General features: G+C 53.7%; 1 protein-coding gene across 1 annotated transcript; it reads right to left on the reverse strand.

Annotated features, from left to right (window-relative positions):
- Positions 1 to 326: 326 nt before the first annotated feature.
- LOC119104772 (RUN and FYVE domain-containing protein 2) lies at positions 327 to 22,677 on the reverse strand. The gene is made up of 15 exons (XM_037228492.1): positions 22,479 to 22,677; positions 18,887 to 19,065; positions 18,478 to 18,587; positions 17,643 to 17,847; positions 16,735 to 16,904; positions 16,114 to 16,270; positions 14,414 to 14,557; positions 13,636 to 13,776; positions 10,510 to 10,674; positions 5,309 to 5,406; positions 4,360 to 4,471; positions 3,922 to 4,026; positions 2,976 to 3,082; positions 2,289 to 2,403; positions 327 to 1,418 (listed from the first exon to the last, which is right to left on the reverse strand). The coding sequence occupies exons 1-15, from the start codon at positions 22,630 to 22,632 to the stop codon at positions 1,281 to 1,283; spliced, it is 2,100 nt and encodes a 699-aa protein (XP_037084387.1). The 5' UTR covers positions 22,633 to 22,677; the 3' UTR covers positions 327 to 1,280.
- Between the last annotated feature and the right edge of the window lie 5,025 nt (positions 22,678 to 27,702).

Consider the following 27,702-nt stretch of genomic DNA (forward strand, 5'->3'; position numbering starts at 1 on the left):
TGAGACTATATTTAGCGACAGGGCGCTTCGCAGATCTTTGTATGACGTAAAAACATGCAAAAGCAGGGACAGCATGGACTATCTTCAGATCCAAGCTCTCCGGGTGATGTGATGCGACGTGTGATAATATCCAGACGCCGTCCAGCTCCTCTTTCAGCAGATCCACTGGCAAGGTGGGGGTGGTCGGGTAGCAAGCCCGCCATGTAGTACGGCTGCGTGTCACCCAGCTATGGTCCTCTCGAATCAGCACCTCCCCCTCCCCTCCCCCCCCCAACAGCTGGAGTCACAGCCGCCTGCTCTCCCTTCCCTCCCTCCCCCCAGCCCAAACCCAAACGTACGCGACGCAGCACTCATCCCCGCTGCACCATCACCGCGTGTGAGCTCATAAAACGGCATCTGGTCTGATGGGCCAGCGCTGGGCAGATCTTCAGATATCAGGCCTTTGCTGGCTCGTGGTATTCGAGACCACTTAGCGCCCAAAATGTGTGCCAGCATGGCCACTTCAGGAACATTTTTGTATGCCATAATGCTTAGATATCACATATGTACAGCTGGCATCCATTTAAACTGTCATAAAATATGTCTTTTCCCACCCAATACTTCAACACTCAATATTTGCAATTCCCAAATAGCATATTCGTTAAAACAGGCGCGACTGCACATTTTAAGTAAGCTGATGCGACAGCGCATATCCAGCACGCACAAAAGGGAAATCTCCCGTTATCTCGGTTACGGCCAACTGAGAAATACCGGTCCAACGCGCGACGCACCACATTCAGGCGCATTCGTCGGACCCATTGGTTGGCATATGCTGGCAGCCTGCCATGTGAAAACTGATAACCAGTTCTTATGCGTGGTACCAGTCATCTCAATACACAGCAGTGCCCGGCAGATCCATCCATGTACATGTTCCTTTGGCAGGTGTGCCCCGTTGGCAAGAGCAGCAGCTGGATGACGCTGAGCGGGCGACACGCGCCAGCGTGTCGCGTTACATTCCGCCGGGCGCTACAATGAGCACTCCGGAGAACTTTTCCACCGACAGATGTCAGCAGCGGCGCGGCGACCTTCTCCGCCGATAGATGTCAGCAGCGTCGCGGCGTCCCTCTCCGCCGATAGATGTCAGCAGCGTCGCAGCGCCCTTCTCCGCCTATAGATGTCAGCAGCGTCGCGGTGTCCTCCGCCGATAGATGTCAGCAGCGTCGCAGCGCCCTTCTCCGCCTATAGATGTGAGTAGCGTCGCGGTGCCCGCCGACAGATGCCAGTAGCAACGTACTGCCGTTCTAGGCCGCTTGGTAACGTTGCAGCAGGAAGGTGTGGCAGTCGTCGCAGACCCGGACCGGCTTGGCCGAGGCCGCCAGAGCCATGGTGTTGTCCGAACACGGGTGGCAGAAGACGCCGCCACAGTTGCGGCAGTGGTGCTGCGGACCAGGGCACGCGTCAGGGGAGTGCGGCAGATGTTGCGGTGCAGCCATTCCTCGCATTCGCCAGATGAGTCAGCACTGCACGATTACTGGGTAAACGCATTTCCAATGGCTTGTAATGCGGCCTTGGAAGATGTTTGCTATGAGGTGGTTATCAATACAAACCCTACCCCACGAAATTCCTGCGAACAGGCACGAACATCCACAGAATATCCGCAAAACAACTTAAAGAACGTAGTTCTGAGAATAATAAAACGGCAGTTCAATCGGCCCAAGCGTGAAGTGAGGCAAGTGTGCCATGGAACTACCAAGGGGTAGGGCGGCAATGAACTTTAAAAGTTGGCAAAATACAAAGTTCATTGTGAAAGATCTCCTCTCGCGGCGTACAATCCTTTCTGCACGTCACGGACCAAGCTTATACCTCTGTGCCATAACTAGGCGACCGCAGTGAGCTGCGTCGCATTTGCAGATGCCACAGCTATCAAACCAAGCCAAATCAGGGAGCTATTGGTACCAAACCCCGCCCAGCCGGAGAGCCGCTACCGCCACCCCCCCCCCCCCCCCTCCCCTCCCTCCATGGAGCGCCGTGCAGTATTTGAGCGTTGCATTGGTAAGCAAACAGACGAATACAAACAACTCAATGACTGTCTTTTTCTGGTTTCGGCTTGATAGCTTTTGCGCTTTATTTCCGAAAGCCAGAAGCACCCATAAAAGACCATAAAAGACATGCGCGTCTGAAACACACCAGCCATTCCAACATAATACACCATCGGCAGCGAAGGACTCAAGTCACAGCAGGTGACGCGCCTGAGCGCACCACCACCAGTCCGACAGACGGCACGCTCGTGCCGGGCTGGCCGGCCTCACCTTCCTCCGGCTGATGGTGAACTCCTGCTGACAGCTCTTACAGTGCTGCACCGCGCTGTCCGGCACCCACTGGCCGTCCATGGCGTACCGCGCCGTCTGGCGCAGGTCCTCCATCCTAGGGGATCGGGTCACGGTCAGGGCCGCGCACGCACGCACGAACCCACGTGCGGCGCGCGCGCACGCACGCACGCACGCAACGCACGCACGCACGACACACACCACACGCACAGCACACACACACACCACACACACCACACACACACACACACACACACACACACACACACACACACACACACACACACACACACACACACACGCACAGCACGCACGCACGCACGCACGCACGCACGCACGCACGCACGCACGCACGCACGCACGCACGCACGGCACGCACGCACACCGAGCTCACGGTCACACCGACACAGGGTGCTGGCGGGCATGTCGGCCACGCTTACCGTCACACAATACACCACGACAGAGTTGTGTGCCACGCTTACCGTCACTTTCGGCCACGCTTACCGTCACACAATACACCAGGACAGAGTTGGTGCCACTGTCCAACGTCAGGCCAACAGCCCCGCTAGCGGCGCCTAGACCAGGCAAGCCTCGGTACTAGTGAGAAAGCCCCCGCCGCGGTGGCGACACGGACTTCGTGGCGCGCCCCGTGCGCGGCGGGAAACCGACCTCAGCTTGGACTCTGACAGGTGGTGGCCCAGCTCCTCCAGCGTGCGCTCGTGCTCCTGACAGCGCACGCGCAGCCGCTCCATCTCCACGTCCGTCGTCTCCTGGTCCTGGCCGCGAGAGCGATGCGTTACAGATGGTTTACGTGCGCGGGTGGTGGTGTCATGTCACAGCGCACACGGAACGTTTGGCCGCATGGCACCGCGATGGTTGCGTGACACCAGTGTCAACGCGCTGGAAAAGTTTGCGTTTTTTACTCAGGCATATGCGTGACGTTGAGTAGATGTGGCATGTGAAGAAAAGGACACCGCGTTGGAAGCATGGTCGATGAAGTAAGCATACATGGTCGAGTACATCTGTGACGACCAAATGCACGTCGCGGACCAAGCTTATACCTCTGTGCCATAACTAAGTGACCGCAGTGAGCTGCGCCGCGCTTTTATATGCCACAGCTACCAAGCCGAGCCAGATCAGGGAGCTATTGGTACCAAACCCCGCCAAGCTGGACAGCCACTGCTGCCAAACCCCGCCAAGCCGGAGACCCACTGCTGCCGAACCCCGCCAAGCCGGAGAGCCATTGCTGCCAAACCTCGCCAAGCCGGAGAGCCACTGCTGCCAAACCCCGCCAAGCCGGAGAGCCACTGCTGCCAAACCTCGCCAAGCCGGAGAGCCACTGCTGCCAACCCCCCCCCCCCCCCCAGCCGGAGAGCCACTGCTGCCAAACCCCACCCAGCCGGAGAGCCATTGCTGCCAAACCCCGCCAAGCCGGAGAGCCATTGCTGCCAAACCCCGCCAAGCCGGAGAGCCACTGCTGCCAAACCCCACCCAGCCGGAGAGTCACTGCTGCCAAACCCCGCCAAGCCGGAGAGCCACTGCTGCCAAACCCCCGCTCAGCCCGAGAGCCACTGCTGCTGGAGGGCACCTATGAGCTGCAGCCGCAGCAGCTGACCTCGAGTTTCCTGCTCAGCTGATCGTTGGTCCTCTGAAGAGTTGCCAGCTTCTCGCGGTCCTCGACCATTCCCGCCTGCAGACTCTCCCGCCACTCCCGCTCGATCTGACGACACAGCCGACCAATCAGCGCACAGCTACGTCACGAACAGCCAATGAGAACAGTCCGGCCAATACGCCACCAATCAAAGATCAGTATCAGATAAACCAAAGCACGGCCAAAAAATCCCAGCACATCTTGCACGACAAAGTACACGACGAAGAGAAACGTGCATTATAGATGTAAAAGTTATGAAGAGGAATGCCGATAGATGAAAAACATACACAACTAATCAGGGGAAGGACAAAACAAAAAGCTGCCAGCGAGAGAGGAGTATCCAGATCAAACGCAGTCAGTCATAATATGTGGATCTCTGATCAGCTGCATTTCACAGCTTACCTTCAGGTCAGACGACACCTTGGACAGCTGAATCTCACACTCGGACAGCTTGTCGGACAGCTGGCGCAGCGTGTCCTCCGCCGCCTTCCTCTTCTGCTCTGTCTCCGTGTGACTGCGGACAACGGACCCAACCACATGACATACCAGAAAATTCGACTTCATTGGTCCTACCACCCTTCCAGCTACTCACAGACGTCACTCAGCTGGGCAAGCTTTCCACCTCAAGATAATCGATAAAAAACCTTATCATGTGTTCAGTAATTAAGTGCGATGAACTCTCGCTTTCGACATGCCGTCCAAATTTAACAAGGTCACAACATGCCCAGGTCACGGTGCATGACAGGTTCCATTTCGTCACCAGCGCTGAGGCCCTGATGCGAAGCATTGGGGCGAATCTCCTCCAACCAACTGCATCGGTTTAAGGCTTATGAACACCTATTCCGTGAGTGACACTGAAACAACGCGCGCATTTTCGGTGGCAGTCAACTAAAGGCAAGCCCATGTATTTTGAACGCTTGATGGGCCCTTTCAGACCCAAAATTTAGTACAGACAACTGGCTATCTTATATCTGGAATAACCCAACTGCACGCCCAACGTCTAGTGACTAGACTCGCCCACGCATTACTGCGGGAATCTGGGACCGCTTTCAAGCGTAGCACTCTCTCTTTAAATGACGGAAACGAATACTACCAAACCTCGCGACCTAGCTGGTGACGACCTAGATATATATATATATATATATATATATATATATATATATATATATATATATATATATATATATATACCTCCAAACCAAACCTCGCGACCTAGCTAGTGACGAATACTACCAAACCTCGCGACCTAGATATATATATATATATATATATATATATATATATATATATATATATATATATATATATATATATATATGGCTGAAGGCCGAAAGTGTCTGCCGGGCCTTACATTTCGTCCATTTTGCGACTGGTGGTGGTCAGGGTGAGGATCTTGTCCTCCAGCGTCATCACCACCACGTTGTTCTCCTTCAGCGCCACCTGGCACTCCTGAAATAGCATCACGCCACGTCAGGTACGAATCCTCCGACGTCACAACGTGATGTCATAGTGACGTCACGTCACGGCACAGCTTCTCTCACATCACAACGCGACGCCACGTCACGTCACGTCACGGTTTCTCTCACATCGCAGCGTGACGTGACGTCACGAAGCGTCAGCCAGGATCTTTGGCATGTCCTCCCGCCATCGTTCCTCCCAAGCCGCGAGGTGAAAGGCACGGGAGGACTGTGGAGGGCTGCGAAGGCACGATGAGCTAGAACCCGCCACCAGACATGTGTCAGGTCACATGGGTGAATCAAGAATCTCACGGGGTTCCACGTGCACGGGATCCTGGGATCTGTTTTTGGCTCCCGGCACGTGTCTGTCCGCAACCACCACGAGGGGGGGGGGGGCTAAAATTAACCGGCTGCTCTTCCAAACAACTTCAGAATAGTTCCAAAAAGGATGCAAAGTTTCAATTCCCACAAAGTGATCACTTTAACATACTCCGCCAGCCAATGTTTCGATGCCACGTGAAGTGACGGGCATGACGCCCCTTACGCCATTTGTGGAAGCTTTAACGACAGCCACTGCTTCCACAGACAACAGTTCGTCATCTGCCCTCCTGCTTTGGGGTCGTTTTCACGTAATGCATCGAGTGATTTCATTTCGTGCCGGTCAGGGAGAGCCCATAACACGAGCTCACGCCCGGTCACCGGCGACGGTCCTGCCACGTCAGACTATGATATATATATATATATATATATATATATATATATATATATATATATATTCATATGATTCGTCCAACGATAAATCCCCATATGTTGATTTTTGGGCATTTTGCGGTTTTTATGTCAGCTGATTCATCTACTCATGCTGATTTTGGTTATGTAAATAATCAGTACCAATTTTCAAGCATTTCGCCCATTCTTTTAGCTAAAAGCTTGAGAAAATTTCAATTATTGGTTTGAACATACGAATGCAGCATGAGAAGACGAATCAGATGAAATGAAAAAGGCAAAATGGATGGAAATGAACATATGGGGTTTTGCCTTTGGACGGCAGCATGGCTTACCACCACATCATCACAAATCACGTACGCCACATTCCGAAAGAGTAGTGCTCAAGCAAAACGACCTGCCTGGACCTTCGCGGACTTTGCCTGGTCCTAACTTTGACCCCCTACTGGTGGAAATATCACGGTTCGCTTTCGTTGCAGAGGCCCGCCATCGATATATCATCTCGCCATAGTTATACGGCAAGATTGAGACAAGGTACCTGTGTCACAGTCGTCACAATTATTCGGAATATTCGGACGTCCTAGTCTGGTGAATTTATACGTAAATAATAACACACCAGAAGAGGACGATAGAACGAACAATTATTCCAGCCGCAACATGTCAACACGTGCCGGCGTAAAAGCTATACAACCATCGTTACCGTAAATTGAACGTGCGACGTTAACAACATCGTGCGCTCAAGTTACGGTAACGATGATTACAAATTACGGTCACCATCGTTACCGTAACTTACACGCGCAAAGAAGACAACTTCGCGTGTTCAAGGTATGGTAACGATCATTACGAAACATGGTAACGATGGCTCTATACGTTTATTGCCCTCTTTGGACGATTTGGGTGGTATTTCCGTGGCCTGATTAACCCAGTGAAGTACGTCAGCTAATTTATACATGACAACGGCCAGACTATCACTCGCCACTCAAGTATTTTCGGTCCCACAAGATACAGGGATCCCAGAGCGCGTGTTTCCAACGGCGCCAATGGTGGTAACAAACGGGTTCAAAAGGCTCGAAGGCACCCACGCCTTTCTCCGACTCGTTTGTAAGCGCCCGCGTTTGGTGAAATTCCCAGGTGGCGCTACATTAACAGCAGTGGTTACTTGCGTCTGGTGTCTGGGTGTATCACTGACTGTCAGTAACTGCACTTATAGTCATGTGAGACTACTTAACTAGACTGCTAAGACTAATTCTCCAAATGTTTGGCTCCATACGACTTCATTTGAGAAGATAACGAGAGCAAAGCCTATCAGACCTTTGAATTCGCTCGATCAAAAAAGTTAAATCCGAAATCCAAAATGAAACAAAAAATAACTATTTCCACCTCAAGCCGCGATGCAAGCTTTCGAAACGTTAAATTTAACTTTCGACCTGATCTATACACAGGCCGAGCTGATGCATAGCCTGTCGTCACCACGGAGCTCTCCACATCTTGTCGAATGGCTAATGGCATGGTGATCTGACCATCCTGGCTTCAGACCGCCCCGTCCCGGCTTCAGATCGCGCCCGCCCCGGCTTCAGACCGCCCCGTCCCGGCTTCAGACCGCGCCCATCCCGGCTTCAGACCGCGCTCGCCCCGGCTTCAGACCGCGCCCGTCATGGCTTCAGGTCCCGTCTTCAAACCTTGCCTGTCCCGGCCCCGCCCGGAGCTCAGGCCCCGCGCAGCGGCAGCCTCTCTTGTGGTCAAGTCACAAGAGAACAGTGGGCCACGACCAAAACTATGCGGTTGTCGTTCCCTTTTCACCGGACTTCTGTAAGTGTCTCAGTAGAATGTGCCGAACCTAGGTTCTCAAATACTATGCAACCCGGTAGAATTTCTCGGATCATCTCACCTCACCATCCCGCAAGAAACGTAACGGGGCTATGACCCCGACAGAGTTTAGCACCATCTTTCTTTCAAATATTGGTCCCAAAGAGCGACACTGACTTGTGTTCGCTGTTACTCCCAGCTGTACACGTGCTATACGTGGTCTTCGTCATCGCGTCAGACATACTGCACTTAATAAAGCACTTAGTCAGAACTTAATAAATTCAGCTGATTGAATTAAGTTTAGCCTGGTAACTTCCCTTCGCACAAAACTATCTACGTGCAAAACTTGTTCAACTACCACGGCTGACGATGTCACGAAGCGGGAAATATATTCTGGCATATATATATATATATATATATATATATATATATATATATATATATATATATATATATGTCAATAGTTATAATATCAATGCGTAACTTCATTGCCGGCGGCAAGTATCAGAGCACTTACGAACGATGCCTGCTGCATAGGGCTTGCTGAATTTATCATAAAGGCACCCAGGCAACGCAGTTCTACCCGAACGGATAGCTTCTCTGTGGGCCCATGTGTTCAGCTCGGCTCTCGCACCGCGAAATGCTAATACGTGGCCCACCTGTGCACCATTATCCCTTGGTCAGCATCCAGCTGGTCGCTAAGAACCAGCCGGGCGAGTTTCGCACTGAACGGGACTCAAATGCTAAAGCGGGGGGGGGGGGGGAGGCATTCAATGATGTGTATCCACACAGGTGACCACAAATGCTTCGAATAATTCTTTGAAAGAAGTTGCGCCGAACGCTTCATACGGAATACTCTCTGAATCGGTATTTCCCTACCGCTGCCTGCGCGAAGTCCCTTCCGCCTCCAACATTTGCCCGGTCGTACATACCCAGCGCGGTGAAACATTCTCTGGGCACTGATCTCTGACACAAAAAACAATCAGCAGAGCAGAACCACGCAAGAACATGACACACCTCGCGTCCGATATCGTATATTGATCTACTGTAACAAAGCAAAAGCGACGATCTCTCGATTGCACGGACATTGGCATCGCACAAAAGCGCGTCGCTGGCTGGCCGGGAGTCGCTGAGTACCAGGCACCAGCACCGACCGGCCCCTGCCGTCTTATGCCGACCTTGCCGGCCTCCGTGCGCGGGTAGATGCGGAGCTGGAGCCGTGGACAGCGAGGAAGGCTCAGAGCGCCCCCTTGAACACTGATAGCATGGCGACGCGTGTTACCCAACGCTGCCCGACGCTGCGCTCCATGATCCGTCGCGCCATCAGTAATGCTGCCCGCGCCGCGCTCTATGATCGCCCGATCGCTCGATCAGTAACGTCGCCCGGCGCCGTGCTCTATGATCCGTCGCACGATCAGTAACGTTGCCCGGCGCCGTGCTCTTTGATCCGTCGCACGATCAGCAACGCTGCCCGCGCCGTGCTCTATGATCCGTCGCACGATCAGTAACGCTGTCATGCGCTACGCTCCATGATCCGTTGTCCGATGCTGCCCGGCGCTTCGCTCTATGATCCGTCGCCCATTCAATTACGCTGTCCCAAGTCTGACCGGTTGCGCCGCCCGAGCTGTCAGAGCCTATCGTTGTGCGGCAATGTTCCAAAACAAAGCAGACTATGAGAGGGAATGCTATCTATGTTGTAAATCATCCGCGATGACCAGCACCAGTCACCGCGCCTTACAAAATTGACTAGAGATATCAGGTGTGCATGATCCCCGCTACAAGCGCAGTCTTGTTCGTACCGTGGTCACTCGTTGGGTAACAAAAGACTAGCCCGCCCTTGCTGTTACGCGTCCGCGCGAAGGGTCAATATAGCACCGCTGCATGACCAAGGTGCGCTTGTCGGCTGCTTTCAGAAAGCGTCTGCCAACGATAGACCACCACTGCTTCTGCTGACATTCGGCACACAGCCCCGCGCACCATCGAAATGATTGCACGATTCGTCCACAAGGCTGAACCCCATTTGCCAGTTTTCCTTCATGCCAACTGCGTCGTACCTACGCAACCGAACATTCAATGTCATGACGCATCACCACGGTCTTCAGCGATATTCGCCTTGTTCATAATACTGCTCCATCTGTACAGCATACACCCGAGATCACTCGTCACAGGCTATCCTTCGCAAGACTAATACTGTCATCAAAGCATCATCCTGCCCTTGAATACCTGTGAACAGACAAATCAGCCAGCGACTTGCCCTATTCAGCGCACGACCCAAATATCACAGCTGCAGCGCCGCGCGGCGGAAACCGACCAAACACAGCTTCGTGCGACGCCGCTAGATCTCGTCGCCGTCGATGGTCTCCCAGCCGTCCATGCTGTGCTCGCGGTCGGAGGAGCGTGGCGTGTCAGGCGTGAGGCCACACTCCTGCTCCAGCCGGCGGTTGGCCACGCCCGCCGACACGTCCTCGGTGTCAGACGACGGCGTGACGTCACCGGGCGTGACGTCACTGCGCGGCGTGGGCGGCGGCGGCGAGGCGGCGGCGGCCGGCGGCGGCGGCCGGGCGCGCCGCGGCTCCGTCAGCAAGTGGGCCGAGCGTGAGGGGCGCAGCGGGCGCCGCGGCGCACCGCTCATCTGCTGCAGGCCGGAGAGCAGGCGGCCCACCTCCCAGGAGCGGGCCTGCAGCCGTGAGATGAGCTCGGCCTTGCCCGACAGGTCCAGCTCGCACTCCTGCCGGCCGGGCGCGGCGCCCCCGCGGCGTCAGCTGGCGCCACTGGACACGACAGAGAGGACGGCGGCGGCGGAGTCTCTGCACCGACAGAAGCGATGGGCGAACTTTGCGGCGACACAGGTGAGGTACTTATCAGGCATTAGTGGACATCAGATGTCCAGTCAGACAAACGAGGAGCCCCGTCTTAACAGAGTGCAGGGTCGGTCTTTGAAAATGTGATGTTCATTTCTGCATCTGCTTGGTTGTTCAACAAGAACTTTTGCTACCGCCAGACTTGAAGCTTACAGTGACGTATGGACCCGAAAGTGTGCTTTACAGGGCGGAGAACGACGTGATATAAAACAGGAAACGTACGGCAGAAACGGCATATTGAAAACCGCGAACATGGCATATGGCTGAAATAATAAAAACTGAAGTAATGGCCCATTCTAAAAACACGCGTCATTCATGGATCACCAGAACAGTAGGAGCAAGTGTTGAAGTGAGAATGGAACGCAGCTTAGTCCAAATGCCTTGAAGTGTACTGCAGTTACCAATGAATGTGACTCATCAGCAACAAAAAATAGAGCTAAACACCATCCAATGCTTTCCTTTCCTCCTTTTCTTTTCAATTTCGTTAGATCTCAGCGGCACGCGCAGTGCTATGCTTCTCATCAGCAAGGAAGACAGCGGTGACGTATTTCGGGGAGAATCTCCTGTATATACACAGGCATCTGATAACTATGCATTTACCTCCCCCACCACAAAGAAGTCAAAAGATAAGTACACGCTTTCTGATGCCCATGTGTGCCCCCTTGTCTCATACCGTAATGCGCAAAGGAATACTGTAGAATTTGCCGGAAGCTTCAGTATTATTGACTAGTTGAATCCCCGCTCGCACTCTTCAAATGTCTTCGACAAGCTACACCAAAAACAAACATCTACAAATAAACAAAACACGGGGCAAACTGCGACGCAAAAGAAGAAAACAACAGCAACAACATGCCACACGAGATTTCAAGCAAACAAAATATTCTAGCACGTGCGAAACGAACAGACACAGCTATAAAAAGAAAAGTAACATACCGCGGATGGTGGAGGGCACTGGTCGAGCACCGGCAAGAGAAGCCAACACAGACTTACGATCCCGGGTGGCACGAAAAAAGTCCATGCCCGGGCCAGACGGCAACAACAGGCCACGCCCTGTACTCGTAAATACACAGAGCTCCAGTTTTTGCCAACCAGTTCGCGAACTGGAACTTGTAGTAGTAATTGGGGCTTTAGGGAGCCTCGACCGCGTGGTCATCTAGCGCCCAGAACTTGACCTTTCCGTTACACGCAGCAGTACTTGCGAAAGATGCTTGAAAGACGGCCGAAATTTTGTCACTCGCCATAGCGATCCCCATTGCCGAAGTAAAAAAGAATGCACATCCACTGCCATTGTCGAAGTAAAAAATAATCCAAGTCCGCAGGTGACCAGGAAAAAACACAATATGCCTGAGATGAGGATTTTTGTTTATACTGTTTCTGGCTAAAGGGCGAATAAAAGGGGAAAAATTAGAATATATTGAGATCATGGCAAAATATCTCACGATATCCAAGTAACATAGCTGTACATTTTCCTCTTCTAAGCATTCAGCAATGCGGAATAAAGTAAATAGAACTGCCCTTAAGGATACGTAAACATCGCAAACGCGCTGCACAGCTTATACAATATGATGTTGTCATTGAGGTCTTTGCCACGCACTCATCTGCTGAGGCTTTATGGCGTCGCCAGCCTCTCACCCTGGCAAGAAGGGCGGGCACCGCGGGAATCGAACCCCACACCTCTGGTTTCTCAGACACGCAGTGCAGCTTACACAATAGAACTTGTCTACTCTCAGTCAGTTTGTGTGCACGGACGAGGTGTAGGCGCGCCTCACTTCTTGTGGGTTCGTGCACCTTCTGCACGCGCACCACAACGATAGACGGGCGGATCTACCTTAACAAAACATAACGGTGATTTTGTCCGCCGGTCACCCCCAGCACGCAACGGTATGTGGCAGGGGCATCTGAACCGAGAGTCCACACATTACCGCCAGCTATTTACAGCAGAGCAGCGTACGGCGCAGGACCCCACGGCTTTCGTCCCATACCTTAACGTTCTTACCGGGCGTTACGCATCGCCCTTAATAGCTTACATCTGGTGAACTGGTGACCTTGCGATCTGGCTGCAGAATCCGCTGCAGCTTCTGTAGTCGCCAGCTGTCGCGGTCTAGAGGTGCCTCTTTTAACCCCGCTGGCCGGCCAACCGCCGGCAAAACGAGCTCAAAAGAGGCACTTCCCCACCTCGCACTTTCTGACAATTTGCTGCGTGTTCTGTAGACATCAGCTGCTATGAAATGAAGGTACCACCTCTGAGTTCTTTTGGCCTACGCTCCACAGGCTCGCGGGTTTAAATGCCGCACTTCTAGTTCGCCGCAGCTGACGTCTGCAGGATCTGTGGCGCATTCTGCAGCCAGTCGCAAGGTGTGCACGGGCTTCGTGCTGCCGGTCCAAGTCAGCTATGCGACAACCGCAAGTCTTTGGTGGATGACACAGACCGTGATGAAGTGGTTGATACTTATTGCCTCACAGCAAGACCTTCAGGAAACAACTTTTAGTTGCAATATTGTTCAAAAAGTTATTTTGTATAATGCGATTCCAACTGTGCCATACCAACCAGTTTCCATAAGCTGAGTTTCCATAAGCTCTGGCTCGCTCACCTAGCGGTCCAGCGGATGTGCAGTTCAGGTGTGCGTGGCATGTACACAGCGCAATCGCAAACGCTCGTGCGTGTTTCCATCTCGGGTAGGACCTAGGTCCGACTCGTCTGACTGCGCCGACCTTGCGAGTTCACTGTCCGGCTGCACTTCATGTATTCTCCGCTTTAGCGACGAGTTGAGTCCACCGATCGCATGCACCTTGTGCTCTGGTGAAGACGTACGTGACGGCACGCTCACCTGCAGCTTGTTGTACATCTCGAGGTTGATGGCCTTGATGTCATCCAGCTGGCGGCGCAGGTTGACGATGGTGTCCTGCTTCTCGTGCACATCCTTCTCCAGCAGCTTGGTCGCCATTTCCATCTCGGCCTTCATCTGGATCTGGGGCAGGCAGGGGGCCGCGTCAAAGGACCGCGCCAGAGGGCCAGGCCTGCGACATGACGGGAGAGCTGGAGCGGAGCCGATCCAGACCCTGCAGCCATCTCACACTGTCGCGGATGACGCTCCTCATACTGCAGCTCACAGCGACACCGGCTCTGGGACAGGCGCTGAGCAACGATACTAATCTGTCGTCCGGGGAGAGCATGGCTGAAGTCGCCTGGCCCGCAATGAAGAGGCGGTGACGCACAGCTGTCTTCTTGACGGGGCATTACTGCCACTGGCCGTCTTGCTGCTGACGGAGGCTGATACTGCCCCTGACGTCATTTCCGACGTCGCTGAACGCGGCGCTGTTACCTTCAACACGCAACCTCACTAGGCTCAAACTCGGGATATCGTAGGCTATCGGTATCTGGCGCGTAGCCGCCTGCAGCAACATAGTATGCACACTACCGCCATCGTATACACGCACGCACGCACACATGCATACACACGCACTCACGCCCGCACGCGCACACACACACGCGCGCACGCACGCGCATACAAACCAACCACACACATGAGCGCGCGCACGCACGCACGCACGCAAGCATGCACACTCACACAATGGCCGCTTCAGCTGCTGGGCGGAGGTGCTCACCTGCATCTCCAGCTCCTTCTCCAGCTCGCGGCGGTGAGCGCGCTCCTCGCGCAGCTGGGCGCGCAGGTCCTCAATCTCCTCACCGCAGCCGGAGGGCGAGGAGGCGCCGGCGCCGCTCTGTTGTGACGCCCGCGACGTCACCGACTGCCGGCCGGGCAGAGAGCGGGTCAGACGGCACGCAGACCGGCCACGGCACGGCGGACAGTGGCACTGGGGACGGCACGGCGGACAGTGGTACTGCGGACGGCACGGCGGGCAATGTGCTACTGAGGACGGAACGGGGGGGGAGAGGGGGGGGGGGGGCAGTGGTACTGGACACGGCACGGCGGACAGTGGTAGTGGGCACGGCACAAGGCAGGGCTAGCGGCGGAACCTCGCGTGCGTGCGTGCGTGCGTGCGTGCGTGCGTGCGTGCGTGCGTGCGTGCGTGCGTGCGTGCGTGCGTGCGTGCGTGCGTGCGTGCGTGCGTGTGTGTGTGTGTGTGTGTGTGTGTGTGTGTGTGTGTGTGTGTGTGTGTGTGATTGGGGCTTTACGACGCACTCAGCTGCTGAGGCTATACGGCGTCGCTTGCCTCTCACCCTAGCAGGAAGGGCGGGCACCGCGGGGAATCGAGCCCCGTACCTCTGGTTTCCCAGACGCGCAGTGGTTAACACAGACGTGTTGATCACTACACTACCGGCATCCCGAACCTCACTGACAGCAGGATGGGGCTGTGGATCCCAGATGCTGCGGGCGGTGGGCTAAGGGCCAGGACATTACAGTCTGCGGACCACACAGGATCTGACCGCTTCCGTCCGAGAACGTTGAAACGAATAAACCCAGCGCATTCACATCAAACACTACGGCCAGTGCCCAGCACCGACTTATGGGTGGGGCCTGGACTGTGGACAGTAAAGGAAAGAAGAAATGAAATGACACTGTCCTTGGGGGTGGGAGGAGGGGGGGGGGGGGGGGCAAGGCGGGAAAGCTGAGAAGCATCACTAGCCCTCCCGGGCTTTGTACAGCCTGTTGCAAAACGCCACCATATCATGCAGACCGAGTCAACCTTGTCCAAAATATAGGAACACACCTCCTGTCTGAGCGACGATGAGTCCGCGTCCGTGGATGCCTCAAGGAGACCGTCATGCCCATACCCAATGAGTTGAGTGAGTGTGTGAACAGGCTGGACCAGTCTGTTCAAAAGCCTGCTCGGTGGTTCACCCAAGCCGTACCAGTCTGTCTGAGGTCCTACTGTACTGTGTGGAGTAGTGCCAGAACCAAAGAGTGAGATGGTCGCTTTTGTGCGGCTTGCCCGTATGCGGTATCAAGCTCTGTGCTTTACTGCCGGTGGCCGTACCAGTGTGTCGGGTGTGGCCGCACCATGAGTCGGGTGTGGCCATACCAGAGTGTCGGTTGTGGCCGTACCAGTTGTCGGGTGTGCCCGTACCAGCGTGTCGGGTGTGGCCGCACCAGTGTGTCGGGCGTGGCCGAGCCAGCGTGTCGGGTGTGGCCATACCGGAGTGTCGGTTATGGACGTACCAATGTGTCGGGTGTGGCCGCATCAGCGTGTCGGGTGTGGCCATGCCAGCATGTCGGGTGTGGTCGTACCAGTGCGTCGGGCGTGGGCGTACCAATGTGTCCGGTGTGGCCGTGCCAGTGTGTCGAGTGTGGCCGCACCATGAGTCTGATGTGGCCGCATCAATGTATCAGGTGGAGCCGTACCAGTGTGTCGGGCGTGCGGCTGGGGGCGGGCGAGCCGCTCACTGCCGGCGGCCGGCCGACCTGCGCTTGGTTGCGCGCGATGGCCAGATCCTCCCGCAGCAGGGCGCATGTGGCGATCTGCTGCTCCAGCTTCTGCTGCAGGTTGGTGACCGTGGCGCTGCAACCCCATCACAGCGCCGTCATAAGCCGGGTCACCGGGGTCATCAGGGTCACAGCGGGGTGACGTCAGGCGGCCGGCGGCGCCCCGCCCGCTCGTGCGGGATACTATGGAACGGACTAGGCTCAGCGGTACTACCGCCAGCCGTATATACATCCGACTACATATAAAAATCTTCCTTCGTGTTCCATGGTTATATTCCCTGATGCCGCCTCAAATTGAAATGAAGCATCGAACATGAACGCGCCAGGAGGCATTTTTCGCACGCCACACATTTAGTCCAGTCCTGGTTCACAAATGCCAACCAAACCAGGGGTCGGCACCTTCCACGCCTCAAACCAGGCCGCCAGCGGGGGCCCACACCAGACCCTGCCCTGCCGGTGCCCGGCTGCCGTCCCGCCGGGACCCCGCCCGCCACCTGCCGGGACCCCGCCCACCGCCGGACGCCGGGCCGGCCCGCTCACTTGAGGTGCCGGTTCAGCTCCTCGATGTAGTTTTTCTGGTCGAGCACGCGCTCGTACTTGCTCTCACTCATGTCGGCCGTGGCCAGGCCCGGCTCGCTGCTTTCCGTCGGACTGTTGCGCAGGTACAGAGAGAAGTCGATCACGCCCTGCTGACAGTCCAGCTCCTCCTCCTGGCAGAGGTCACAGGGAGGTCAGATCAGAGGTCAGGGAGTCGCACCCTGCTGACAGTTCAGCGTCAGGAAGTCATGCCCAGCTGACAGTCCAGCTTCTCCTCACGACAGAGGTCACGGGGAGATCAGGTCAGAGGTCAGGAAGCCAAGCCCTGCCGATAGTCCCGCCCTCCTCCCGGCAAAGGTCACAGGGGGTCAGGTCAAAGGTCAGGGAGTCATGCCCTGCCGACAGCCCAACTCCTCCCTTTGACGGAGGTCACAGGGAGGTCAGGCCAGAGGTTAGGGAGTCAATCTCCACTGACAGTCCAGTTCCTCCTGACAGAGGTTACAAGTCAGGTCAGAGGTCATGCCACACCGATAGTCTAGTTTCCCCAAAAGAGGCCAGGGGTCATGTCACAGGTCTGGAGGCCACGCCCTGCTCACAGCGCAGCTCCTCCTTCTTCCAGCGTTAACAGAGGTCAGACATGATCAACAAGAGATAAAATCGACAGCAATTACTGCACAAAGACAGTTGCCCACAAAATGCCTGTCATTGCCAGACATTAAACCACTCACGCCAAAGCACGTTTCGCCATATTGCCCTGCCTTTTCCTCACGCAATCACGGCCCAAACAAAATGGATTCCGTCTGATCTCTCTCTTCGCCACAGCCCTGCTTCAGCCTGCAGCGAGGTCTGCGCCGTGGCCACCACACCAACCAGCGCCACCGCCGGTTAGCACGCTCATACTAGGCCCTCACCTTCATGCAGAGGTTGCAGTCGATGACGTTGAGGCCGACTAGCAGGCCGAGCACGTGGATGGCCTCCTCGGACAGCATCAACGCGCCCTGCTCGTAGTGCTCGTCCAGCACGTCCTGGTGCTCCAGCAGCAGGCGCACGTAGTCGGGCAGCTTCTTCTGCATCAGCGCCAGCCGCAGCCAGGCGCGGGCTCTGCCCAGCGGAGTCCTGACGGTGGCGACGGCGGCGGCGGGGTGAGGCCGGTTCAGGCGACGGACAGAGCGATGAGCGATGCCGCCCACCACGCTCACGGGCGGACCACGCGGGACGGCAGTACAGGGCTCCGAGGCCACGTCACAGGCTGGTGGGAGACCAGCCCACGGCTGCGACTCGTGAGGAGCGCGTCAGGACTCCTGTGTCAGCCACACAGCGCAGCGACGACCTGCACCAAACCGGCCCCGCTCGTGTCAGGAGCACACTAGCTGGGACCGGTTTGACACGTCGCCGCTCGTGTCAGGGTCGACGCCACACGAGCTCCAGGGCATCATAAGGCATCGGGCACTGGACTAGACACAAACAACCGTCAAAACGGCTCTGACCATCCAGGGTTCTGACCCCAGGCCACCGCACGGCCGGCGCCAGCGCGCATGCGCGGGGCCGGCGCGGCGTCCGCTCGCAGTCTCATTCAACGGCTGTTTTGAAAGAGGATTGGAGAACCGTCATCACACACAATTCTATGGAACAACAGCGAGTGCAGGTACAAAATTCGCGCCGAAGGACAAAGTCGCAGCCGGGTTTTGCTCCCACGTGAGGGCCGAAGACGCTAAGCGCTCGGCCATTACGCAGTCTGCGTCTCACTTGACGGTGGGCAGGTCTCGCACGCTGGTGGTGATGTCGGCCGCCTCGCTGGTGAGCCGCTCCACCGCCTGCAGCACGTCCCACAGCTCCTTCTTCGGCCCCAGCAGACCCTGCAGGAGGGGCGAGCGCGGTCAGACGCGCCGCCGCGGCCCAGTCCGCCGCCGCCGGCTCCGCCGACCGTGCCGTGCTCAGGCCGGTGAACATTGCTGAGATTGCCACCTTATCGCCGTCTTAAGGAGAGAGCAGGGACGAGCTGCGCCGTCCGCAATTTCAAAATGAGGGTCATATCTCGCGGAGCAGCGCGTTACGACGCCCCCCGCTCCCGCCGTTAGCCCCCCCCCCCCCCCCCAGTGGGCACCTGCCTGAGCGAGAGCCCTGTTCCCCGGACGTGCCCCCGGCGCCGACGTACCCGTTTGGGCCGCAGCCCGTGGCGCAGGGCGTGCTCCAGCACGATGAAGAAGTGCTGCAGCGGCACATGGTCTGAGTCGAGCATGCGGCCGAACGGCACCGACGACTCGATCAGCTCCTTCACCACCAACTTGCTGATGTTGATCAGGTTGCTGCGCTCGATGGCGACCGGGTCACGCTCTGCAGGCGCGGAGGGCGTCAAGCGGGGGGGGGGGGGAGGGGCGGATAACGCAATGTCGGAAACAACATTGCATTATTACACGACGGCGGGAGGGGTCAATCGAGGCAGGCAGCGGCGTCAAGGTACGTCGGAACACAACACCGCGTTATTACATGAACAAACAGCCAACACATTATGCACATTGTGATCTAAGAGGGGATAGCCTTGGGGATGAGGTGGGCGAATGCACAGTATGACTCCCATCCAGGAGTGACCAATGAAACCGAATATACATTCAATCAACAGTTATAGGCACGGCGTTCTCTGCCATCCAGATGCCTGCGCAACGATCAGTATGACCTTCTACCCCTGATGAGCCGACACAAGAGGAAATATTGAGCATTTTCGCGAGAAATAAAAACATGCTTCCCATATTTGGTGCGTTGAGCGGGCCGGTCCGGGCGTCATGGAATAAGTGATATGCCACCATCCTCGAAAAGTTGTGGGAAATTTCTGATGTTGGTCTTACCAGGCCTGCACACGCACAGGTAGAAGACGAATAGGGTTCGACAAGTAAGTGCTGCCCTCTATGAATAGCCAGACGTACCATCGTAACTGGGAGACGGCAGCCGGTTGGGAGCGTGGCTTAGTTCAACATCTTGCAGCTCCTTGAGGCACAACCAATCGCCATCCACAGATACTCGGAAGTTACACAGATACAATGTTTCCACGGTTCCTACTGCTGTATCGTCGCCCATGGCAACTAAGAGGTCATGCACTTCTGATTCACGTGGTCATCGAGAGATGGCGTCGCCGCCCGCCCACCACCAACCTCGCGGACACTGACCACGGTCTCATCGGATATAAGCAATATCCTGCTGGAAGCATTTGAAGCTCAGCTGTTGCGAAGAAAAGCTACATGCAACGTAGAAGAATGTAAAAGCTTCCCAACTGTGCAAAGCATCTGGAAAATCGAGTCTCCTGTCAGCTTTACGTGCGAGAAGAATATGCTACAATCAGATTAGTACCACAAACCTGTTCAAGCAAAGTTAACATTTGAATATTCCTGCTGGCTACAGCAACAGGGGCGAAACCTGCTTAGATATTTCTACCCAGCTTACAGACGTTAGTACTAAGTTCAGAAAGCTTTGCCCTTAATCAAGTACTTTGGGAAAAGATCACCTAATGGTCATGCCAATAAGCCGGCATTGTAGGCCAGAGCGTCACGGCGAGGAAAATACCACAAAATTGACGAAATCCGCGGGTCGACAGTCATTGGGACCGAGAGACACTTTTTGGATCTGGGCTTTGGCTTTCTTTGTTCTAGAATATATCAATTAAAAATTTTTTGGGTAGAACTCATCTATTAAACGGTAAACCTGGTCCCGATCAGAGGCCATTGCGCCAACATACTATCAGAATTACCAATGGGCGTTTACTGTGTAAGTGACCTTACAACACCGTGAGCCGTTGCAAAACGTGCGAAAGTGCGACAATCTGCTTTTATTCGCCTTGTGAGATTCAACACCGTTTTTAACGTAGCTTGGAATTGTTCTACAATAAACCTTAGACTGCTAAACCCCTTTATAGAGATCTGTCACAACTAAAAATTGAACTTTTCTTAATTGCATGCATGGCGAGTTAGAGCAGAGTTTCTACGCTAAGTTCAGATATTCGTCTTCGCTGGGAGATTTCTCCTACACTGTGACAATCCAGCAATGCTTTTGCTTTGCATACACCCTGTGGCAGCCGAGTGCACGGTTGGTGCTTTTTCAATGTGCTAGTATTTCAGTCAACAGCGTTACGGCCGAAAAAAGCGCAAGCGATAATATTTCAGTTGTTCGAGACTTACTGAGGGGGATGGAGTAAATATACATTTTGAAATACGAGCAGTTTGAATACTCAAGAAATGTACAGGACGACATGCGTTTAGTTGCATGGAAGACCCAATCTAAAAGAAACCTTCTGCCATTCCACGAACACCCGAACGGCCTGTAAACAGCTTCGAAGCAAAATCCACAGAAGAACCGGCCCATTCAGTGAACTCCGGGCATGGTAGTGGCCCGACATTAGCCCGACAGATATTCAGATGATAAACAGACTCGGGCGTAGCCCAACAGCGCAGATCACCCTCCAGCCACGGCGACGGCACCCGACCTCCTGCCACGTCGGCCGGAGCACCTCCCACTGCCGCACCAGCCTCCCTGACCGGGCACCACCGACGCCGCCGGCCACGGGAGCCGTCACCACTGGAGCCACCGCGGCAGCGGCCGGAGCCGTGCGGGCGGAGCCGGCTCCGTCGGCGACGCAACCTCAGTGTCGGCGGTCAATCGATGCGGCCGGCGGCGCTGCGCAGGTCAATCGATGGTCCCGGGGCGGGGCGGGCGCCGCCCCCATCGACCCGGCCGGCCGCCCAGGCGGCCCTCAGATCAGCGGCGCCCACAGGGGTCCGCCGCGCTAGGAAGGCGCCGCATCCGCGAAGCGCGAGCTTGGAGCCGAGCGGCGGGCGGCGAGGGTCGCCGCCAGCTCGTGTTTCGCTCCGTTCTGGACTGTCACGCGGTGAATGACCCGCTGACCTTATACCTTCGTCAGCGAGATTGTGTTGTCGCATGACAGCCATAAAACACGTAATTGTCCACGTATCACGCGACTTCGCTGAGCACCATCGCGTCACTGCGGCACCAAGATTGCAAGCCCATCGCAAACAGACGCTGTGGAACAGACACCCGATAGAAGGGCCACTCGCAGGCTGCATGCATGCTTTGGGCATAACTGTGCCGCGGTGATTGGATCAAAAGACGTTGTCGTATTCGAGCCGAGCCATATTACTATCGAGCGCACCATCTATGGTAGCGACGCGTGGAAGAAAATGCAAGTGTCCTTGGAGAGACCCCAGCACGTGCTCAGCAATCGACGTTTGAAGGCCCCTTATTTGTACAGAACACCGCAAAGAAGACGGCTCGTAAGATTACCACGTAGTCACATCCTACTACCGGCAGGCTGCTCTGAAGCAGGGATGCAGTTTTTCGGGAAAAGTTGGGGTAGGAGTTGAGCCGGACAAAAATTGGCTAAATTTCCCCCAAAATTAAGGTCACCCCCAAAAATTCACCCCTTACGCAAAAAAACGGGTTTCTTCCTGGATTTGGCCAGCGTGTAACGGCCAACCCCCCCCCCCCCTCTCCCTCCCCCTGCTCTCCGGCTGCGAAGCGTCGTTGCTGACGTCCAGGACTCAACAGAGTTCTCGAGCAAGCGTTCACACACAAGCACCGTATTCGCGCATTGCAAGACTCACTACTGAGCAACCAGATAAGTTACCAGAGGAGGTTTCGACTTAACACCGAGCCCACGAACATGCTCCACCACGCCGATTTCCGCGCGTGCCGACGGGGCGCACACACCGGAAGCCATGGCAGCGGCGAAGGCCGGGACTTACTGTTGAGCTCCCAGCGGGCGACCTTGCGCGAGATCTCCATAGAGGTGGAGGCGACGAGCATGAGGGGCCAGCGGTCGCGCGGCGCCGGCCCGAAAGGCGAGGTCAGTGGGAAGAGGCGGGCTGGCTCGTCCGTCGGTGTCGATGAGGTCATCATGGTGAGGCTCTCACCAAATGTCACCTGTCACTAATGAGTTGCTATGTATGCAGTCCCTAGCACTTGGCGATGGATACACAGGGTCGCTGGTACCAGCCACTGGTGCTGGATATCAAGTATCTGATGGCAGATCACTGCTGCTCACTGACTGACACTGTCACACCAGAACTTGGTTGATGATTCAGACAATGGTGTCTGGCTGCCTTCTGAGGTGCTGCCAATGGATCACTGATGCACACCCTCCTGCATTCTCATTGTGACTAGACTGCTATTCAGCGCTCCTCACTTCCACCAAAAGCCTTCCTTCTTCAGCTATATGTCTGTCATCATGTCCATGCTGATTTTGTAAGGCAGGCACTATTATCTGAAAGAAAACAGGTGATGTCAGATATCCATTGAAAATGCAAAAGAAAACAATGTTAGAATGTGAAAATTAATAAAAACATAGAGATGAACAGGTCCTGTATTATATTTTTGATAAGATATAACCCAAAATTCTTTTCACTCAGAACAAACCATGTCACCATGCGGCTCCTGAAATGCTTTGTCCCATTTTTTTTTTTTTGCCAAGTACCAGATGTGATTTCTTGGCGAATGTTTAAGCAAGCCTGTAGCAGGTCATGCCATCACAGTGTTAGAATAGTAAATCTTGGCCTGAAAAACAAACAAAAAACTGATCTCAAATTTCAGAAAAGCACCCTCTCTGCCCTCTGCTGGGGTTCAGAGCATGAATCAGGGCCCAACCTTGCACTTTCTGTATTTAACAGCTATCAAGTTGAATACCAAATTATAAGGCTTAAACAAAAACCCATCTATATTAAGACTGGGTGAATAACAATAAGGACAGGAATTACAGGTGAGACAGTATAAGCCTATGGAATTATCCGGCTTCTCAAAAGTTGAGGGCAGCTACAGAAAGAAGGTAGTTAAGCAAATAAAGGGAGAAACAGACAAGGCTTTTGAGCCTTATCACGTAATTTCTTCCCCTGACATTGCTACCACATTGTAGACCTGCAGCCAACCCCCCCCCCCCCCCAAGTTGTGGAGAGGAGGGGACAGGGGGTAGCCACATCCCAGGAACTTGGTTTCCACATCCCTGGGGCTGTGATGACACTGGAACCTAAATAAAAAGCTAGTCTGAATTGCTAAAAACAATACTGCTAGACATAGTTTTTTGACATGCACACTTTACACACAAAGTGCAGGCAACATGGCCTGCATCTCATGGGTGAAGTCTGTGGTTTGGCCATATTTTTCAAGATGTTAAGCCCCACCTAAAAAATTTCAATGTTTTGCATTACTCAGAATAAGAATATTGGATAAACAGAAAAAATAATATAAATCGTCAGTATCAGACACCGGAAATATGGAGGAAAAATAAGTATTCACTTGTATAGGCAATGACCTTCCCTTTTTTCCTCTTGCCCCTTAGCACCAACTCTCAACAAAAACTCTGGGCTTTGCAGCCAGGCCCCAAGCCAGAACTGTCCATGTTCAGTGTGTACCATGTTAGTTTTGAACTTAACAGACTTGAGCATGGCTTGAAGCTACATCAATCAAATAAAAATTGTCATGCATACTGAATGGAATTTGATACAACATTTACCTTAAAAGCTAGTCAAAGTCATAATACCCATTTTTGCAGCGTGGGTTTCCTTAATACGTAGGCAGCCAGACAGGCTCTACAACATCTTGCTGCAAGCTGAGTGGGTTTTCTTCAAGTACTTCACCTTTTTTAGAAGAAGAAAAATCTCCACCGCGAGCGTTTTACGCGCAGTGCGGCACGGGCTCAACCAGCTCGCGTTAGCAGGATTGCCCAACTTTGAAATCATACAATCCAAACGACATCTTTAGCACCAAAAGTAATGAGCAGGCAATTAACACCATTCACTATGTCGTTTCGACCACTGCTACTCACAATGCTCGCATGATTGCCTATCATCTTCAAGAAATAACCATCTGATAATATAATAATTTCGGCCACAAACAGGTCATATGATTTTTAACACGCAGACAGCCGACGATTTATAGCATGTACTAAAAGGACAACATAAGCACCAAATTACGTACATTCGAGCAATCAAGAAAATTATCCCAGTTCTTCACATTCGTGTCTCGAGTTGATGTTTCCAAACAGACAGCACAGAGAAAACCCCAACAATGTCGGCGGAAATGAAGCATTTCCGGCATTCTTAAAAAACGGACCAAGCCACGGGAACCAAACACCGAAGCCAAGCCAACGTTTTCGGTGCGGTACATTGACGTCTATTAGCGCAGTGCATCTCATACACGAGTCCGGATAATGTGATTCACACTTATTAGGACCAAACACATCGTGACGACATTGTCGCTTCAACTACAACACTTGGGTTCAATTAATATGACTACTCCGCTGCCGTGACATGCTGCAATCATGTGCAGAGGGACTGTCGTAGTACCCTCTTAAAGTAGTGCACCTCTTGTACAATTCCAACGAGCAAGTCTTGAAATCGCTCTGACATCTAGAGACATACTCTGCCGAGATCATATGCCAACAGCCACCCTAAGGAAATGGATCAAGCCTCGGGAAACGAAGACTGAAGCAAGGCCAGCGCTTTCGGTACGGTACATATACGTCTGTTAGCGTAGTGCACCTCACACACGAGTCCGGATAATGCAATTCACACCTTTAGAACTGAACACGTCGTGCTGACAATGTCGATGGAACTGCAAGACTTCGGTCCGATGAATAAGACCCATGCATTGCCGTGAGATGCTGCAATCATGTCGTGCAGAGGGACTGTCGTAGCACCCTCTTAAAGTAGTGCACCTCTTGCACAATTCCAACGAGCAAGGCTTGAAATCGCTCTGACATCAAGAGACATACTCTGCCGAGATATTATGCCAACAGCCACCCTACGGAAACGGATCACGCCCCGGGAAATGAGGACTGAAGCAAGGCCAGCGTTTTCGGTACGGTACATATACGTCTATTAGCGTAGTGCACCTTATACACGAGTCCGGATCATGCGATTCACACTTATTAGGACCAAACACATCTTGCTGACGATGTCGGTGGATATGCCAGACCACGGTCCGATGAATAAGACTCATGCATTGCCGTCAGATGTTGCCATCATTGGCGGACAGACTGCAGTAGCACCCTCTTCAAGTAGTACACCTCTTGTATAATTCCAATTGGCGAGACCTAAAAACCACTCTGACATCCAAAGACGTTCTCTGTCGAGATAATATGCCAACAGCCACGCTAAGCAAACGGACCAAGCCCCGGGAAACGAAGACTGAAGCAGGGCCAGCGTTTTCGGCACGGTACATATACGTCTGTTAGCGTAGTGCACCTCACGCGAGTCCGGATCATGCGATTCACACTTATTAGGACTAAACACATCTTGCTGACGATGTCGGTGGATATGAAAGACTTTGGTCCGATGAATAAGACTCATGCATTATCGTCAGATTTTGCCGTCATTGGCGGACGGACCGCAGTAGCACACTCTTCAAGTAGTACACCTCTTGTATAATTCCAATTGGCGAGACCTAGAAACCGCTCTGACATCCAAAGACGTACTCTGCCGAGATAATATGCCAACAGCCACCCTAAGGAAACGGACCAAGCCCAGGGAAACGAAGGCTGAAGCAAGGCCAGCGTTTTTGGTACGGTACATATACGTCTGTTAGCGTAGTGCACCTCATACACGAGTCCGGATCATGCGATTCACACTTATTAGGACCAAACACATCTTGCTGATGATGTCGGTGGATATGCAAGACTTCGGTCCGATGAATAAGACTCATGCATTGCCGTCAGACGTTGCCATCATTGGCGGACGGACTGCAGTAGCACCCTCTTCAAGTAGTACACCTCTTGTATAATTCCAATTGGCGAGACCTAGAAACCACTCTGACATCCAAAGACGTACTCTGCCGAGATAATATGCCAACAGCCACGCTAAGCAAACGGACCAAGCCCCGGGAAACGAAGACTGAAGCAGGGCCAGCGTTTTCGGTACGGTACATATACGTCTGTTAGCGTAGTGCACCTCACACACGAGTCCGGATCATGCGATTCACACTTATTAGGACTAAACACATCTTGCTGACGATGGTATAAGGTACGCTGCGCTTATAAATATATATGTACCGTACCGAAAACGTTGGCCTCGCTTCGGTCTTCGGTTTCCGGGGCTTGGTCCGTTCTCTTAGAATTGCTGTTGACACGTTATTTCGGTACAGTGTGTCTTTGGATGACAAAGCCGTTCTTAGGTCTCGCCAACGAATTATGCAAGAGGCGCACTACTTTAAGAAGGTGCTACTACGGTCTGTCCGCACATGATTGTGACATCCCACGACAGTGCATGAGTCTTATTCATTGAATCAAACCATTGCAGCTCAGCCGACATTGTCGGCACAATGTGTTTATTTCTACTTAGTGTGAATCGCGTTGTAAGGGCTCTTGTTTCAGGTGCACCGCACGACTAAACGTATATGTACCGTACCTAAACCGTTGCCTTTGTTTCGGGTCCTCGGTTCCCGGGGCTCGGCTTTGTTCCTCAGGGTTCGTGTCGGGATGTTATCTCGGCGGGGTGTGTCTTTGCCTTTCAGAGTGGTTTTTAGGTCTCGCCAATCGGAATTATACAAGAGGTGTACTACTTTAAGAGGGTGCTACTACAGCCTGTCCGTACATGATGGCAGCATCTCACGGCAATGCATCAGTCTTATTCATCGGACCGAAGTCTCGCAGTTCCACCGTCATTGTCAGCACGATGTGTTTAATTTCCATAAGTGTGAATCGCCTGATCCGGACTCGTGCATGAGGTGCACTGCGCTAATAGACGCATATGTGCCGTACCGAAAACGCTGGCCTAGCTTCAGTCTTCGGTTCCAAGGCTTGGTCCGTATCCTTAGGATTTTTATTGGCATATTATCTCGGTAGAGAATGTCTTTGGATGCCAGAGCGGTTTTTAGGTCCCGCCAATTGGAATTATACCAGAGGTGTACTACTTGAAGAGGGTGCTACTGCAGTCCGTCCGCCAATGATGGCAACATCTGACGGCAATGCATGAGTCTTAT

The sequence above is a fragment of the Pollicipes pollicipes genome, unplaced genomic scaffold (genome assembly GCF_011947565.3).
Source record: "Pollicipes pollicipes isolate AB1234 unplaced genomic scaffold, Ppol_2.1 Scaffold_6052;HRSCAF=7182_pilon_pilon_pilon, whole genome shotgun sequence".
NCBI classification, from domain to species: Eukaryota; Metazoa; Arthropoda; class Thecostraca; order Pollicipedomorpha; family Pollicipedidae; genus Pollicipes; species Pollicipes pollicipes.